Source organism: Bos taurus, chromosome 1 (assembly GCF_002263795.3).
Source record: "Bos taurus isolate L1 Dominette 01449 registration number 42190680 breed Hereford chromosome 1, ARS-UCD2.0, whole genome shotgun sequence".
Taxonomy (NCBI): Eukaryota; Metazoa; Chordata; class Mammalia; order Artiodactyla; family Bovidae; genus Bos; species Bos taurus.
In genome coordinates this window covers 45,908,672-45,926,212 of record NC_037328.1, presented here as the reverse complement: position 1 = coordinate 45,926,212, position 17,541 = coordinate 45,908,672, and the positions used below count along the sequence as shown (strand labels likewise).

The following is a 17,541-nucleotide window of genomic DNA, read 5'->3' as shown; positions in this document are numbered from 1 at the left end:
TGCAGGAGACGCAAGAGATGCAGTTTCCATCCTTGGGTTGCGAAAATCCCCTGGGAAGAAATGGCAACCTACTCTAGTATTCTTGCCTGGGAAATCCCATGGACAGATGAGCCTGGTGGGCTATAGTCCGTGGAGTTGCAAATAGTTGGACGTGACTGAGCACACACACACAACTCTTACCACATAAGGAAACTAATGTAAAGAGAAGATAAATAATTTTTTGTCTAGACTCACACTGTTGCATATTAACTAAATCAGTTTTAACTGTTGTTTCTAGTTAGATTAAATTTAAGCAGTGTTAATAAGATATCTGACTCTTTCATAAAGTTTCTCCATGTAACAGTTCATAGGGAATTAGTTGTAATCCCTTCTGCTGCTGCTAAGTCACTTCAGTCATGTCTGACTCTGTGCAACCCCATAGACGGCAGCCCAACAGGCTCCCCCATCCCTGGGATTCTCCAGGCAAGAACACTGCCATTTCCTTCTCCAATGCATGAAAGTGAAAAGTGAAAGTGAAGTCGCTCAGTCGTGTCCGACTCTTAGCGACCCCATGGACTGCAGCCTACCAGACTCTTCCATCCATGGGATTTTCCAGGCAAGAGTACTGGAGTGGGGTGCCATTGCCTTCTCCGTGTAATCCCTTCTAGTTGTTTATAAATGCAGTTACTTCAGAGTTGCAGATTCTATTTAATTTGACATGTAATTATTTTTATATTTCCTTAAACACATTTACCATCTTTTGGTTATGTAAGCTTTTGAATTTTAAAATGTCAATTTCCTGACTAAAGTTACCTTTATATTTTTAAATGTCTTTCTTCTATTATTTAGTGGGCTTTTGTTTCTCCACCAGCAAAAGATGCCAGGTTTTTTTGTAGATTGCATTTTTACCCCTCTGTGAACCTTTATGAGTTTGGCTGTTTATCTTTAATTTCTAAATAAAAAGAAAATTTAAGTGCCTTATAATTGTTGTGTTCTCTATTATTGAATTACAAATTCCATTTTTTTTTTCCTTAGTGGAAAAGGAGCCTAAGAAATAAGGTCCTCTCTCTAGACCATAAAAGTAAAAAAGGTGTACGTGGTCATCCTGTCACTTCTAAGATATCACCAGAAAGGTAAGATACATGTATGTGTGTGACACAGGATGGTCTTTAAGCTATGTAGAGTGTGACCATGAATGATTCATTTAACCTTTTTGGGTCTCAGTTACCACAACTTCTAAAATACAGTGATTGACTTCAGTGGCCTTTATGGTTGCATCTAAGCTCTGACTTTCTGTGATTCTGTCATCTTAACTCCTTGTTTGTGTGTTTGGAACATCTGGCAAGATTTATCTAATAAAGCAAGGGTTATATATAAACTCCTTAAAATGCTGGGTTCATCATTTGTGGTCTGTAGTGAAAAAAACTGCTCCAGTTAGCAACTGCAGTCCTATAGTCATAGTATTAATGAGTAATGGATATGCTGAAATTAGATAGCTGTGGGATTCAAATTACAATTTTTACTAGAAGGAATTCAGAGCTAAATTTTTAGTATTAGATAACAGTAAATGCTTAAAAAGTTGTTATTTTGCAAAAGAGTATATTTTTTAAGAACAGTAAATGAATAAAAAATGATGGTAACAAAGTAAAAATTAAAATTATTGGGAGTTGGCACAAGTTAGATGACTAATTGGAATTCTTGAACTTATATCAGAGCTCTTTGTAAGCTATTTAGTCTGAATTCTCACCTTTCAAGTGAACTGCCCTCAGTAAATAAATGTATCAGGGACTCTCTGTCCTTACCAATATTTGCTTTCCCTCGCTCCTTCCCTTCCTTCCTTCCTTTTTTTCTATAGTTGTCCTAGTGGGTATGAAATGATGTTTCATTGTGGTCTTAATAAATGTTTCCTAATGACATCGAGTGTCTTTTTACGTGCCTGTTGGTCATTTGTATATCTGTGGAGAAATGTTTGTTTAGATCCTTTTCCTGTTTAAAAATTGTGTTATCTTTTTATTGTTGAGTTTAAGAGGTGTTTTTTTTTTTTTCATCTTCTGGAGACAAGTCCTTATTAGATATATGGCTTGCAAGTATTTTCTGTCACTCAGCTTTTCACTTTATTGATGGTGTCCTTTGAAGCACAAAAGTTTTTTTCACTTTGATGAAATCCCATTTATCTATTTTTCTTGTGTTTCTGTGCTTTTGTTGTCATATCTAAGAAACTGTTGCTTAATCTGAGGTCATGGTGATTTACTCTTGGGTTTTCTTCTGAGAATTTTTATAGTTCTAGCTCTTAGATTTAGGTCTTTTATCGATTTTGATTTAATTTTAGGTATGGCATGAGATAGGCATCCAAATTTATATCTTTGTTTGTGAATATGCAGTTTTCCCAGCAATAGTTGCTGAAGAGGTACCAGTTTTTCTTGGCTACCTTTGTTGAAAATCAGTTAACGTTAATATATGGGTTTATTTCTGGATTTGAGATTCTAGTCCATTGATCTATATGTCTGTTTTTACCTCAGTACCACTGTGTACTGCACACTGTATTGTAACTTTGTGGTAAGTTTTGAAATCGGAAAATGTGAGTCTTCCAACTTTATAGTAGTTTCAAGATTTAAAACAATTTTTAAAAAAAACCTTTTTTTGGCTTTACCACGTGACATGTGGGATCTTGGTTCCCTGACCAGGGATCAAACCTATGCTCCCTGCAGAGGACGTATGAAGACTTAACCATTGCCAGTGAAGTCCCTTTTCAAAATTGTTTTGGTTGTTCTGGGCTTTTTGCATTTTTAGCTGAATTTTATTTTTTTTAAATATTTATTTATTTTATTTTGGGGCTGTGATGGGTCTTTGTTGCTGTGATGCGTCTTTGGGCTATCTCTAGTTGTGGAAAGTGGGACTACTCTTCATTGCTGTGCATGGATTTCTCATCGCAGTGGCTTCTCTTGTTGTAGAGCACAGGCTCTAGACACATGGGCTCAATAGTTGCAGCTTGTGGGCTCTAGAGCCCTGGCTCAGAAGTTGTGATGCCTAGGCTTAGCTGCTCCTCGGCATGTGGGATCTTCCCAGACCAGGGATCAAACCAATGTCCTTTGCATCGCAAGATGGATTCTTAACCACTGGACCACCAGGGGAGGAGCTAAGGAGCTGAATTTTACAATCAAGTTGTCATTTTTAGCAAAACAGCCAACAATTTTGATGGAGGACATGTTGAAAATCTGCAGACCAACTTGGAAAGTATTGCCATCTTAACAAATTAAGTCTTGTGGTTCATGAATATATTTTTCCATCTATTTAGATCTTATTCAATTTCTTTCAACAATATTTTATAACTTTCAGTGTGTCTTGGACATTTATTGTTGAACTTATTCCCAAGTATTTTCTTCTTTTGATGCTCTTATGAATGGAAATGTTTTCTTAAATTTATTTTCAGATGTTTCATTACTAGTGTATAGAAATCCCATTGATTTATATATATTAGCCCAGATTTATATACTGTGACCCTGTTTGTCTTATTAGTTCTAGAAGTTTTTAGTAGATTGCTTGGGATATATATACAAGATCATGTCACTTGCAGATAAATTTGACTTTACTTCTTCCTTTTCAGCTGTAGGCCTTTAATTTTTTCCCCCTTGCCTGACTGTCCTAGTTAGAATATACAACGTATAATGGAAGAGTCAGACACGACTGAGCAACTGAACTGAATGGAAGTGGTGAGAGTAGAAATTTTTGCTTTGTTCCCAGTCTCAGAGGGAAATCGTTTAGTATTTCACCATTAAGTATGATGTTAGCTATAGGTTTTTTATAGATTCCCTGCTATGGTTTAAATGTCTGTATATTCCAGCAATCCGTATACTGATATCCTAATACCCAATGTGATGATATTTGGAGGTGGGGTCTTTGAGGGAGTGCTTCAGATATGAGGGTAGAGCCCTCATGAATGGGATTAGTGCTCTTTTTATAAAAGAGACTTCTCAGAGTTTCCTGGTGCCCTCTACCACATGAGGACACTTTGAGGAGTCTGCAGTCTACAGCCCAGAGGAGGGCTTTCACCCGAGAGCTGACCGTGTTGACTGGCACCCTAATCTTGGACTTCACAGCCTCCAGAACTGTGAGAAATAAATGTTTGCTATTTGTAAGCTGCTGAGTCTGTGATGTATTGTTGTAGCTTAAATAGACTCAGACATGCCCTTTTTTGTGTTGAGGAAGTTCCTTTGTGTTCTTAATTTGTTGGAGGCTTTTTGTGATGAATGTGTGTTGATTTTGTCAAATGTTTTTCCTGCATTTATATCATATAATTTGTATCCTTTATTAATATAATATATTACATAAGTTGATTTTTAGATCTTAAACCAACTTTCTATTCCTGGGATAAATCCCACTTTATCTTGATTTATGATCCCATTTATTTGTTACTGGTTTCAGTTTGCTAGGATTTTTATTGAGGATATCTATGTATGTATTCAGAAGGGAAAATAATCTGCTGTTTTCTAATGTTGTCTCTGTCTGGCCTTGGAGTGAGACTAATAATGGCCTTTAAGATGAGCTGAAAAGTATTCTGTCTTACTTTGTTTTCCAGAAGAGTTTCTGAAGGATTGTGATTAATTCTTAAGTGTTTGATAAAATTCATCAGTGAAGCCATTTGGTTATTGGTGGTGAATGTGCTTGCATGCATATGTGTGTGTATCTGTGAAGCTTTCAAATTACACAAATACAGATTTTTGCTTGTTATAAGTCTTTTGAAATTTTCTACTTTTTAAAAATGAGTCAGTTTTGGCAGCTTCTGTTTTTCTAGGAATTTGTGTATTTTAAGTTATCTAATTTGTTGGCATACATTTGTTCATAGTATTCTATCACTGTTTAAAATTTCTGCAATATTGCTGGTGATGACTGTTCTTTCATTCCTGATTTTAATAATTTGAGTGTTTTTTGTTTTTTGGTTCAGTCTACCTGGATAATTGTAGATTTTCTTGATCTTTTCGAAGTACCAAGTTTTGGTCTTATCAGTTTTCTCTGCAGGTTTTCTATATTTAATTTCATTTATTTCCACTATAATCTTATTTTCTTCTTGATTTGGACATAGTTTGTGCTTTTTTTTATAATTTCTTAAGATATATAGTTAGGTTATTGATTTGAGATCTATCTGTCTTCTTTTCTAATATAGGTGTTTAGTTTTAAATTTTATTCTGAGCACTCTATTAGGTGCACCTCATAAATTTTGGTGTTTTGTGATTTTCTTTTTTTAAGCAAAAGTATTTTCTAGTTTCTGGTATGATTAATTCACTTGCTTTGAAAGTGTGTATTGTTTAATTTCTATGTATTTTTAAATTTCAAAGATATTCTTTTATTGATATAATTGACATATAACATTATATTAGTTTCAGGTATGCAACATAATGATTCTACACTTGTATATATTGTGAGGTGATCACCACAATAAGTATAGTTGACGTCTATCACTGACAGTCACAATTTTTTTGTGATGACAAGTTTTAAGTTTTATATTTTAGCAGCTTTCAAATATACATTATAGTATTATTAACCATAGTCACAATGCTGTACATTACATTCTGATGACTTTTCTGTTGTTGTTAATTGAATTCCATTGTGATCTGAGAATGTTTTATATGATTTCACTTCCTGTAAATCTACTGAGGTTTGTTTGTGGCCTGGCATATGGTCTTTCTTGGAGAATGTTCCATGTGTTTGAGAAGAATGTGCATTTTGTTTCTATTTATTAGAGTGCCTCTAGATGCCTTTTAGATTGAGTTGGTTGATAGTGTTATTCAAGCCTCTGTGAATTTTTTTGTCCCATTGTTCTATCAAGACAGGGGTTTTAAATGTTGAGCTATTATTATTGAATTGTTAATTTCTCCTTTCTGTTAGTTTTTGCTTAATGAGTTTGTCGTCTTATTATTATATATGTATTTTATAGTCGGGCTTCCCAGGTGGCACTAGTGGTAAAGAACCTACTTGCAAATGCAGGAGACAGGAGACATAGGTTTGATCCCTGGGTGAGGAACATCCCCTGGAGGAGGGCATGGCAACCCACTCCAGTTTTCTGGCCTGGAGAATCCCTGTGGACAGAGAAGCCTGGTGGGCTGCAGTCCTTAGGGTTGCAAAGAGTCGGACACCACTAGAGTGACTGAGCACGCACGCATGTTTATAGTCAGTGTATCCCACTGATGAATTAACCCTTTTGTCAATGAATTAGTCCTCATTGTTTCTACACACACTTGATGTTATTTTTTTCTTTAAAGTTTATTTTGTCTAATACTGGTATAGCCACTCTACCTGTCATAAGGTTGCTGTTTGCATGGTATACTTTTTCCATCATGTTACTTTGAACCTATTTATTTCTTTGAGTCCAAAGTGTGTCTCTATTCGAGGCATACAGTTGGATCTTATCTTAGTCTTTTTCGACTACCGTAACAAAATACTATAAGAGTAGGTGGCTTATAAACAAAAACATTTATTTCTCATGATTCTGGAGCCTGAGAAGCCCAGGATCATAGTACCTCCAGATTCAGTATCTGATGAAGGCTTCCTGGTTCACGGATGGACATCTTTTTGCTGTGTCCTCAAAGAGTGGAAGGAGCCTTCTCTTGAACTTTTTTTTTATGAGCACTAATCCCATATATGAGGGCTTTATCCTCATGCTCCTCCCAAAGTCCCCACCTCCTAATACCATCACTTTTGGGGGTTAGAATTTAAAAATATGAATTTTGAGTGGGGACATACATTCAGAGTGCTTCCTAGGTGGAGCTACTGGTAAAGAACCAGCCTGCCGATGCAGAAGACGTTAAGAGACTCGGGTTTGATCCCTGGGGCGGGAAAGTCCCCTGGAGAAGGGCATGACAACCCACTCCAGTATTCTGGCCTGGAGAATCCCATGGACAAAGGAGCCTGGTGGGCTACAGTCCATAAGGTTGCACAGAGCTTGACACAACTGAAGCGACTTGGCACACATACACACATACATTCAGAACATAGAAGATCTTGTTTTTTATTTTATCATAAGCTGCTTTCACAGTCTCTACCTTTGATTAGGTTACTTAATCTATTTACATTTCATGTGAGTCAAGGTGTCAGCAAGGCTATGCTTCCTTTGAAGGCAGTAGGGAATGATCTGTTCCATGTCTCCCTCCTCTTTTCTTCAGGCATTCAGTCCTCCATATTTACACATTTTCCCTGTATGTCTTCATATTGTCTTCCTTTTGTGTATATCTGTTTCTGCCATTTTTATAAGGACACTACTCATAAGATACAAGCATACTCTGTTTTATTGTGCTTCACTTTATTGGCACTTTGCAGATACTGCATTTTTTACAAATTGATTTTATAGTAGTTGTGTCCCTCCTACTGTCTCATTGGGACTTCTCCTTTGTCTTTGGATATGGGTTATCTTTTTTGGTGGGTTCCAGTGTCTTCCTGTTGATGGTTGTTCAGCAGTTGTGATTTTGATGCTCTCATAAGAAATGGTGAGAGCGCGTCTTCTACCCTGCCATCTTGAACTGATCTCTGTTTTTCACAAACTGAATGTTGCAGGCAACCCTACATTGAGCAAATCTATCGGCACCGTTTCTCAAAAAAACATTTACTCACTTTGTGTCTCTGTGTCACATTTTGGTAATTCTTGCAATATTTCAGAACCTTTTCACTATTATAATATTTGTTATGGTGATCTGTGATCAGTAACTTTAAAAGTTGAAATATAATTGACTTATAATATTGAATTAATTTTGTGTGTATAGCCAAGTGATTCAGTTGTATATGTTTTCAGATTATATTTTATTGTAGATTATTAGAAGACATTGAATATAATTCCCTGTGCTATACAATAAATCCTTGTTGCTTATCTGTTTTATGTATGGTAGTTTGTATTTGTTAATCTCATAATCCTTATTTGTCCCTCTTTTCCTTCTTCTCCTGTTTGGTGACCATAAATTTGTTTTCTGTTTCTGTGAGTCTTTTCTATTTTGTGTATAGATTCATTTGTATCATTTTTTATATTCACATAGTACTTGTTATTCTCAGTCTGAATTGTATCACTAAGTACAGTATTTTCTATGTCAATCCATGCCTTTGCAGATGGATCTTTCTTCTTTAGGACTGAGTAATATTCTATTGTATATTTGTACCACATTTTCTTTATCTATCCCTCTGTCAGTGGACATATAAGTTGCCTCCATATCTTGGCTATTGTTAAATAGACCTTTAGTGAACATTGGGGTGCGTGTATCTTTTCAAATTATGATTTTTTTTTTGATTTATGTTCAGGAGTGGCAGTGGTGTATCATACGGCAGTTCTGTTTTTATTTTTGTATTTGTTTTAATGAATCTTCATACTGTCCTTTGTAGTGGTTGTACCAGTTTATGTTCCAACCAAAAGTTTAGGAGAGTTTCCTTTTCTCTACACACTCTCCAGCATTTATTGTTTGTAGATTTTTTGATGATAGCCATTTTGACCAGTGTGAGATGATACCTCATTGTAGCTTTGATTTGCATATCTGTAATAATTAGTGATGTTGACCATCTTTTCATATGCTCCTTGGCCATCTATATGTATTGTTTGGATAAATGTCTAATTTGGTCTTATACTCATTTTTTGATTGGGTTGTTTGATTATTTTTTTTTTAATATAGAGCTGCATGAGCTGTTTGTATATTTTGGAGATTAATCCCTTGTCTGTCTCATCACTTGCAAATATTTTCTCCCATTCTGTGGGTTGTCTTTTTATTTTGTTTATGATTTCCTTTGCTATGCAAAAGCTTTTAAATTTAATTAGGTCCTATTTGTTTATTTTTGTTTTTATTTCAATTACTCTAGGAGGTGAATCCAAAAAGATACTGCTGTGATTTATGTCAAAGAGTGTTTTGCCTATGTTTTCCTCTAAGAGTTTTATAGTGTCCAGTCGTACATTTAGAGCTTTAGTCCATTTTGAGTTTCTTTTTGTATATGGTGTTAAAGAATGTTCTAATTTTATACTTTACATATAGCCATCCAGTTTTCCCAGCCCCACTTATTGAAGAGACTGTGTTTCTCCATTGTGTATTTATTGCCTCCTTTGTCATGGACTAATTGACTATAAGTGTGTGAATTTATTTCTGGGCTTTCTGTTCTATTCCATTAATCTGTATTTCTGTTTTTGTAGGAATATCTACTCTTCTAATTACTGTAGCTTTGTGGTATAGTCTGAAGTCAGGGAGCCTGATTCCTCTAGCTCTGTTTTTCTTTCTCAAGATTGCCTTGCCTATTTGGGGTCTTTTGTGTTTCCATACAAATATAAAATATTTTTGTTCTAGTTCTGTGTAAAATGAATACTACAATGAATAAAACTGCTGTGTGCACACTCATGTACAAGTGCCTATATGGACACATTTTTATTTCTTTTGGGTAAATACCTAGGAGATGGGTTGTTGAGTCATTGAAAGTACATTTTCAACTTTGTTAAGAAACCGCCAAGTGTTTTCCAGAAGTAATTGTGTCAATTTACATTTGCACAAGCAATGCAGTAGAGTTTTACTTCCTCAATCTTCCTGTCAGGACTTGTATGGTCAGTCTCTGTCATCATCCCTTATAATATATGTGTAGTGATATCTTTTTTTTTTTAAGAACTATGTTAAAAATTTTTTTTATTTGTTTGTTTTGGCTCTACTGAGTCTTGGTTGCAGCATGTGGGCTATTTGTGTGGGTTCAGTGGTTGCAGCACATAGGCTTAGTTGCTGCGTGTGGGGTCTGGTTCCCTGGTCAGAGATCAAACCCATGCTCTCTGCATTTGAGTGCAGAATCTTAGCCACTGGATCACTAGGGAAGTCCCATGTGGTGATATCTAATTGTGGTAATAATTGCATTTTGTTGATGAATGATGATATTGAGCATCTTTTCATGTGTCTGTTGTTATTTTGTATATTTTCTAAAGTATCTGTTGAAATATTTTGCTCCCTTTCCCATTTTTTGAAAAGACAAACTGTTTTTAAAAGACCAGAAAAATGAGATTAATGATATTGAGCATCTTTTCACATACATATTGGCTATTCGTGTGTCTTTTCTGTGATGTGTTCATTTATTTTGTCCTTGAGGAGGAAGGACACAAACCTCTACCCCGCAGTGGTTCTCTGACTGGGGCCATAATTGGACAGACAAAATACAGATAAATAAAAGAAAAACAAACAGAATCTATTCAACACATGCAGTGTGCATATACATGGGAGAAATCCTATAAAGAGTAACTCAAAGGAGTAGTTACAGCTTAGGCTTATATAATGTATTAACAAAGGACAATAAATTTCTAGAGAAGTGATAAGACAGAGGAAAAAGATTTGCTATTCCAAGGATGGCGAACTGTGGAATAGAACGTATATGGGGGAAACTAATAGGAGATAATGTTTGATTAGTAAGGCTTGTTATGTGAATTATATTCCTGGGCTGATAAAGAGTCTCTGGTGATAAATAGTGTAAACCTGCTTTTAGGCAAGCAATGAGTGGACAGGGAGCCTTTTTGGCATCTACTCTCAGTTGCTTTCAGTTCAAAATAATCCTTGTGCCAAAGAGGCATGTTTTGTGGTAGCATATTTTTATTTCCTGCACCCCCCCTTTTTTTTTGAAGGACAAGAAATACTAAAATTAAATTATGAAAAAAGAAACTAAAACATTGCCTTCATTCCAGCTGTCAGTTTCTAGAATCTAAAAATAGGACACCATGTTTTGAGAAGTGATTTTTTTTTTTTCCTGAGTTTTGAATTTAGCCAAGTTTAATATTTATGCATTCATTGAAAAACTGCTTTTGTTGAAAAATTTAAATCGAACAAAATTTGAAAAAAAATTTTTTTTCTATTGTGGTTTTGCTGAGTTTTTTTTTTTTCATAATTACAGATTTTTACGTGTATGATAAGTACTACAGAAGAAATGTGATATAATTTTTATTTTCTGGGAGTGATAATTTTTAAACTTTGAGTACATCAATCAGCAACTATTTTCCCTTGTACATTAAATGAATAGTAGAGTAATAATTCATAGCTTAGAAGGGGACATTTTGTAAATAGACTGTTGGATGATTCTAAAAAGCTTAGGTGAGAACTTCCCTGATGGTCCAATTGGCTAAGACTCTGCTTTCCCAATGCAGAGGGCCCTGGTTGGAGTCCCAGTCAGGGAATTAGATCCCATTTGCTGCAACCAAGAGTTTGCATGCTGCAATGAAGATTGAAGATCCTACATGCTGCAGCTAGGACCTATTGTAGACAAGTAAATAAATCATAGTAAAAAAGAAAAGCTTAGATGAGACTTCCCTGGTAGTCCAGAGGTTAAGACTCCTCGCTTCCACTGCAAGGGGCACCAGTTTGATCCCTGGTCAGAAAACTAAGATCCCACTAAGATCCCTTAAGGTGTGGCCACAAAAAAAAAAAAAAAAAAAGCTTATGCATGTATTTTAGCAGGGATGGTATATATATCATCAATAGAATGTTGGGTTAGGTGGAGATCTTCATTTAGCTGTCCTCTACTCTTTATTTTTATTGTGAAATATAATGCATCTACCAAAAAATGAATAAAGGGTAAACTGTTTAATAAATTATTTATTATAATTTAATATGTTTTTATATAACCACCATTCAGGTATAAAATAGAAAATTAGCCCAGAAATTCCATGTACCTTTGTAGTTACAACTCCCTTTCCTCTCCTTTAAAACTAACCTGTCTCCTAATCTTACTTTTTTGGGATAGTATTGCCACCTAAGTGTGTCTCCCTAAATACTAAGTTTAGGTTTTGAATGTTTTTCTTTATTCTGAATTTAAGTTTCTATTTGAATATCTGTAGAAATAATAGGGCTAGGTGGAATTGTAAATTGATACAGCCACAGTGGAGAACAGTATGGAGATTCTTCAACAAACTAGGAATAAACCTACCATATGATCCAGCAATCCCACTACTGGGCATATACCCTGAGAAAACCACAATTCTAAAAGACACATACATCCCAGTGTTCATTGTAGCACTGTTTACAATAGCCAGGACGTGGACGCAACCTAGCTGTCCCTCAACAGGTGAATGATAAAGAAGTTGTGATACATATATACAATGGAATATTACTCAGCCATAAAAAGGAACAAATTTGAGTCAGTTGTAGCAAGGTGAATGAACCTAGAGCCTGTTATACAGAGTGAAGTAAGTCAGAAAGAGAAAAACAAATATTGTCTATTAATACACATATATGGAATCTAGAAAAAATAGTACTGATGAACCTGTTTACAGAGAAGAAATGGAGATGCAAATATAGAGAATGGTCTGGTTGAAACAGCAGGGGAAGGAGAAGGTTAGACAAATTGAGAAAGTAGCATTGACATATATAAACTATCATGTATAAAACAGGTAACTAGTGGGAAGCTGCTATATAACACAGGGAGCCCAGCCTGGCACTCTGTAACGACCTAGAGGGGTGAAATGAGAGGGGAGGGAGGCTCAGGAGGGGAGGGAAATGTATATAAATATGACTGATTCACATTGATGTATGTCAGAGATCACTGCAGCATTGTAAAGCAATTATCCTCCAATAAAACATAAATAAAAATGAGATCCTAAAAAAATGTTCTGAATCAATAATATAGAGTTGATTCCTATGTGGTCTCTAGATACTTAACTAAATAGAGTAACAAACCCTGGCTAATAGTGTGAGGTATATTTATTTGGATTATTCTTTTCAAACTGGAATGTGTTTTATAGATGATTTTTATATTCTTAAATAAATATTAAAGGGATTTTTAAAAAGAATGCTAGGGCATTTAAATATAGAAGTTTTAAAAATTTACCTTTAATTAGAATATTATTAGTCAGATTACAATAAAGCAAATTTATGAACGTGAAATAAGTATTTTCACAGAGAACCCAATTGTCTTTTTCACTTAGAACCAATAATTAGAATTACCAGTAAAATCACCAATGGTAATTCTTTTTTTTTTTTAACTTTTTGTGTTGGAGTATAGCCAGTTAGTAATGTGGTAGTTTCAGGTGAACGTTGAAGGGACTCAGCCATGCATAACATGTACCAATCGTGATTCTTACTTGATTTGGGTGAATAGAAAAATGACATTTTCCAACATTGGAGATTTTCATATTTAACAATTTTTAAATTACCGTTAGGATATTTTTTCAAATAATTTAGCAGATTACTAATAGTTTTCTAATCAGACTGAAAAGTAGAACTTATATATCCTTAGGATTTTACAAGTGTTTTCATTTGATCATTTAGAATTTTAAGTTATACAGTTGTAAAACCTTATAAAAGAGTAATCCTGAATGTAAAAAATAGTTTCTTTTCACTAATTAATAGTTTTTTGGCTAGGTAAGCATGTTTACTGTTCTTTACAGAATAAATTGGTTGATATTTCTCTACATAAATAGTGTTTGCTTAGCATAAAAAATAGAAATAAAGACAAATAGAAAGCAGGAAACAACACAGCCAGCCATCCTTAAAATTTAAAGTAGAAGATTTTAAGAGATCAATAAGTAACATTCTGTTAAGCGGTTTTATCATGGTATATACTTAACCATTCTGCTATTGCTGGGATTTTAAAGTTGCTTGTATTTTTTTGCTGTTATAAATAATACTGTGATGAACATCTTCATGCATGACTTTTCCCCATACGTTTTGTATTTTTTTGGTACAGGATTCCAGGTGTGGAATTATTTTGTTAAGAATAACAAACATGCGAAATATTGTTAACATTTTCCCACATTTATGCTTTCTCAGTCTTTCATTCATATATTTAAGTGCATATCACATATGCACATTCACATACACTTTTTCCAGAACTATTTGAGAATAAGTCACAGACATCAGGCACTTTACCTTTGAATACTTTAGCCTGTACTTCTTAAAAACAAGGAATTCTTTTACATGATAACCACAATACATCATGAAGAAGATTTATACTAATTTCTTTTTTAATATCATTTTTGGCTTTTAATTACATTAAAAATATTTACTTTATTTATTTGGCTATGTCGAGTCTTAGTTGTGGCACACCTGGTCTTCATTGCATCATGTGGGATCTTTGGTTATAGTGCACAGACTCTCCAGTTGCTGCACACGGGCTCAATAGTTGCTCTGTGTGGCCTTCAGTAGTTATGGTACACAGAAACCTGACTAGGGCGACATGTGGGCTTATTTGCTCCATGGCATGTGGGACCTTAGTTCCCTGACCAGGGATCCAACCCTCATCCCCTGTACTGCATGGTGGACTCTTAATCTCTGGACCACCAGAGAAATCCCTATAATAATTTCATATTATCATCTCATGTAAAATCTAGAATCAGAATTCTCTAAATGTCTCCAAGATGTCTTTTTTTTTAAAATCTAGGATCAAATTGAGGTTCATGCATTATATTTTTTGGTTTTTATGTCTCATTAGTCTCTTAATCTTAGAATAATCCCACCATCTCTTCACCCTCTTAAACCATGACACTGACTTTTTTGAAGAGCTCAGGCCAGTTGTCTCGTAAGATGTCTTATATACTAGATTTTAAAAATTTGTCTAGGTTTGGCCTTATGATTAGGTCCATGTTACATTTTTGGCAAGAATGCTTCCTAGCTGATGTCATTTGCTTATTGCGTCATATCAGAGGATACATAATATCTCCTTGTCCCACTGTTGGTAGCCTTATCTTTGACCACTTGGTTAAGGTGCTAGCTGACAGATGTTTAGTTACAAAGATGCCTTTTTCCTTCATAATTAATAATTGTTTGTGAACCTGATTATCTGTTTGCATTGTGCTGACATCAAGGTGGCTGAGCACTAATGGGAAAAAAATGACAAAACAGAGTATGTTTGTGGCATTATAAATTCATAATTATTAATCTTACTGGATTTCTCAATCCCAAGATAATCCTACTGTGTTTTGCTAGTCGTCTTGTGTTCCCCCTCTACACAATGAAGATTTGAAGCCTTTTCTCTCCTCAACCCTGTATTCCTTTACCTTTCATATCACTCTGAAAAAATGATCTTGGTTTCTGGAAGAAGGCCATCATAAATCAGCACAGTGGAGCAGTTAAGAGTGCTGTCAACAGAGTTGAGAGTGTGTGGCTCTGGATCCCACTCTCACTATTCAACCCATTTTACTGTGGGCCAAGTTATTAATCATTCTGTCTTGGTCTTCTCAGTTACAGAAGAATAGTTACCTTTGTACCTCATGGAGTTGTTGGTGTTCAGTTGCTCAGTTGTGTCTGACTCTTTGTGACCCCATGGACTGCAGCACGCCAGGCTTCCCTGTCGTTCACCATCTCCTGAAGCTTGGTCAAACTCATGTCCATTGAGTTGGTGGTGCCATCCAGCCATCTCATTCTCTGTCATCCCCTTCTCCTCCTGCCTTTAGTCTTTCCCAGCATCAGGGTCATTTCTAATGAGTTGGCTCTTTACATCAGGTGGCCAAAGTACTGGAGCTCAGGCCAAAGGACTGAGCTTCAGCATCAGTCTTTCCAATGAATATTCAGGATTGATTTCCTTTAGGATTGACTGGTTTGATCTCTTTGCAATCCAAGATACTGTCAAGAGTCTTCTCCAACACCACAATTCAAAAGCATCAATTCTTCAGCACTCAGTCTTCTTTATGGTCCAAGTCTCAAATCCATACATGACTACTGGAAAAACCATAGCTTTGACCTCATGGATTAGTTGTGAGGATTAAATGAAGTAAAGCATTATAAAGGGCTTAGCGTAGTTTCTGGTATATTGTGCATGTTCAATAAATACTAGCTCTTTTTATGCCACTTCTTAAGAAACTTAATTATAATGTTAATTATTCTGTCTCCTGTATCATCAACGTCTCCTACTTTGTTGAACTCTTTCCCGTAAGCACTTAAACTTACACAAATATTTTCAATCTTAAGCTAAGTAACCAATAATTAACTCAGAAGACCTATCTTGAATCTTACATTTATCCTCAGTCCTTGTCCTATATCGGAGAAGGCAATGGCACCCCACTCCAGTACTCTTGCCTGGAAAATACCATGGACGGATGAGTCTGGTGGGCTGCAGTCCATGGGATCGCAAAGAGTCGGACATGACTGGGTGACTTCACTTTCACTTTTCACATTCATGCATTGGAGAAGGAAATGGCAACCCACTCCTGTGTTCTTGCCTGGAGAATCCCAGGGACGGGGGAGCCTGGTAGGCTGCTGTCTATGGGGTTGCACAGAGTCAGACATGACTGAAGCGACTTAGCAGCAGCAGCAGCTTGTCCTGTATCCCCCTTTCATAGCTCTGTGTCAACTGCCTACATTTGCTGTATCCATGTCCCTTTTCTTCTTTCCTGTTTCTGCTCCCACCATTCCATTAAATTATCCCTAAGTCACCATCACCTCTGTAAATTCATTATTTTTTCTCTTCATGTTTTCTTTATTCTTCACAAAAGATCAAAGTCATCTTTTTAAAAATACAGCTATGATATCATCATTCTTTTATTAAAACTAGGGGATAGATACTGTTGTTGACATTAAAGTTTCAAATCCTCAATATAATCCACACAGTTCTGCCTAACTGCCCATCTTTATACAAATTTCCTCTTCATTCTAAGCACTTGAGCCAGGTAAGTCCTTTAATTTTCTTGAACAAACTTTCCTCATGTCTGAGCATTTACATTTTATACTCCTTTTTGAACCGCTCTTCATTTTCCACTTGTTTCCTTTGGATAGTTTCAACTTCAGTAAAAGTCATATTCTTAGTAAAACTTCCCTTATCTGGTTCAGTAGAAATGCAGCATCTGTACTTTTTGTTCATATTGCTCATTACAGTTGTAATTAAATAGCTAATTGGATAATTCTTCCTTGAAATGTAACCTCCACAAAGGCAGGAACTGTAATTGTTTTGTTTGTTGCCAATTGTTTTGCTAGAAGGTATTTGGTAAGTATTTGTTGGATGAAGAATGAACTTTTATTCATTCATAGCAATGTCTCTCATCTTTTTATTGTTTAATGATAATCCTAAAATCTGTAAGTGCTTTCTGTAGTGGCTCCTTGGAAGAAGCAGCAGCTCCCACTTCTTCTACTAGATGATCTGAAGATACAGCCCCAAGGGGCAGGTGCAAACAAGTCATTTCTTTGACATGTTTTATCTTAAACATACACAAACACTGCTTTCTGTTTCTTAATATTCTTACTTTTGTTAAACAAAAAGGGTCTAAAACTGATACTAGGGAGTAGAATAGACACTCTTCTAATTAAACATTTTCAATTCTTCCCACAATTCCTCATTTGACATTGTTTTACATCAACTTGGTAGCCTGTTCACAGTACTGTGTTTCATGGTTCAAGAACTGAACACAGTTCTCCAAGTATCATTGGTACAAAGATTTGTTAAATGAGTAATGGGCAAAATATAATGAGGCAAAAAGCTGACAGTGCTTGGATTTATCAGTTTTACTTTTGAAATTGGTATACATACAGTGTTTTAAGTTGACCTATTTTTAGAAATAAGGTAAACCTAAATGTATCTTAAGACTATATAGAGTTAAGACTGTAGATGATGTACTGTTATCTTTAGGTTTAATTATGTTTCCAAATCAACAAATACTAA

The 17,541-nt window shown here is 35.4% G+C and overlaps 1 protein-coding gene across 11 annotated transcripts in view; it reads left to right on the top strand.

The window, feature by feature from the left end:
- The window catches only part of SENP7 (SUMO specific peptidase 7), a 184,679-nt gene that overhangs the window by 76,250 nt on the left and 90,888 nt on the right, over positions 1 to 17,541 (top strand). For all 11 annotated transcript variants that reach the window (XM_059874759.1, XM_005201227.5, XM_025001795.2 and 8 more), the window contains 1 exon segment: positions 1,015 to 1,112. In XM_059874759.1, coding sequence (XP_059730742.1) covers positions 1,015 to 1,112 — 98 coding nt within the window.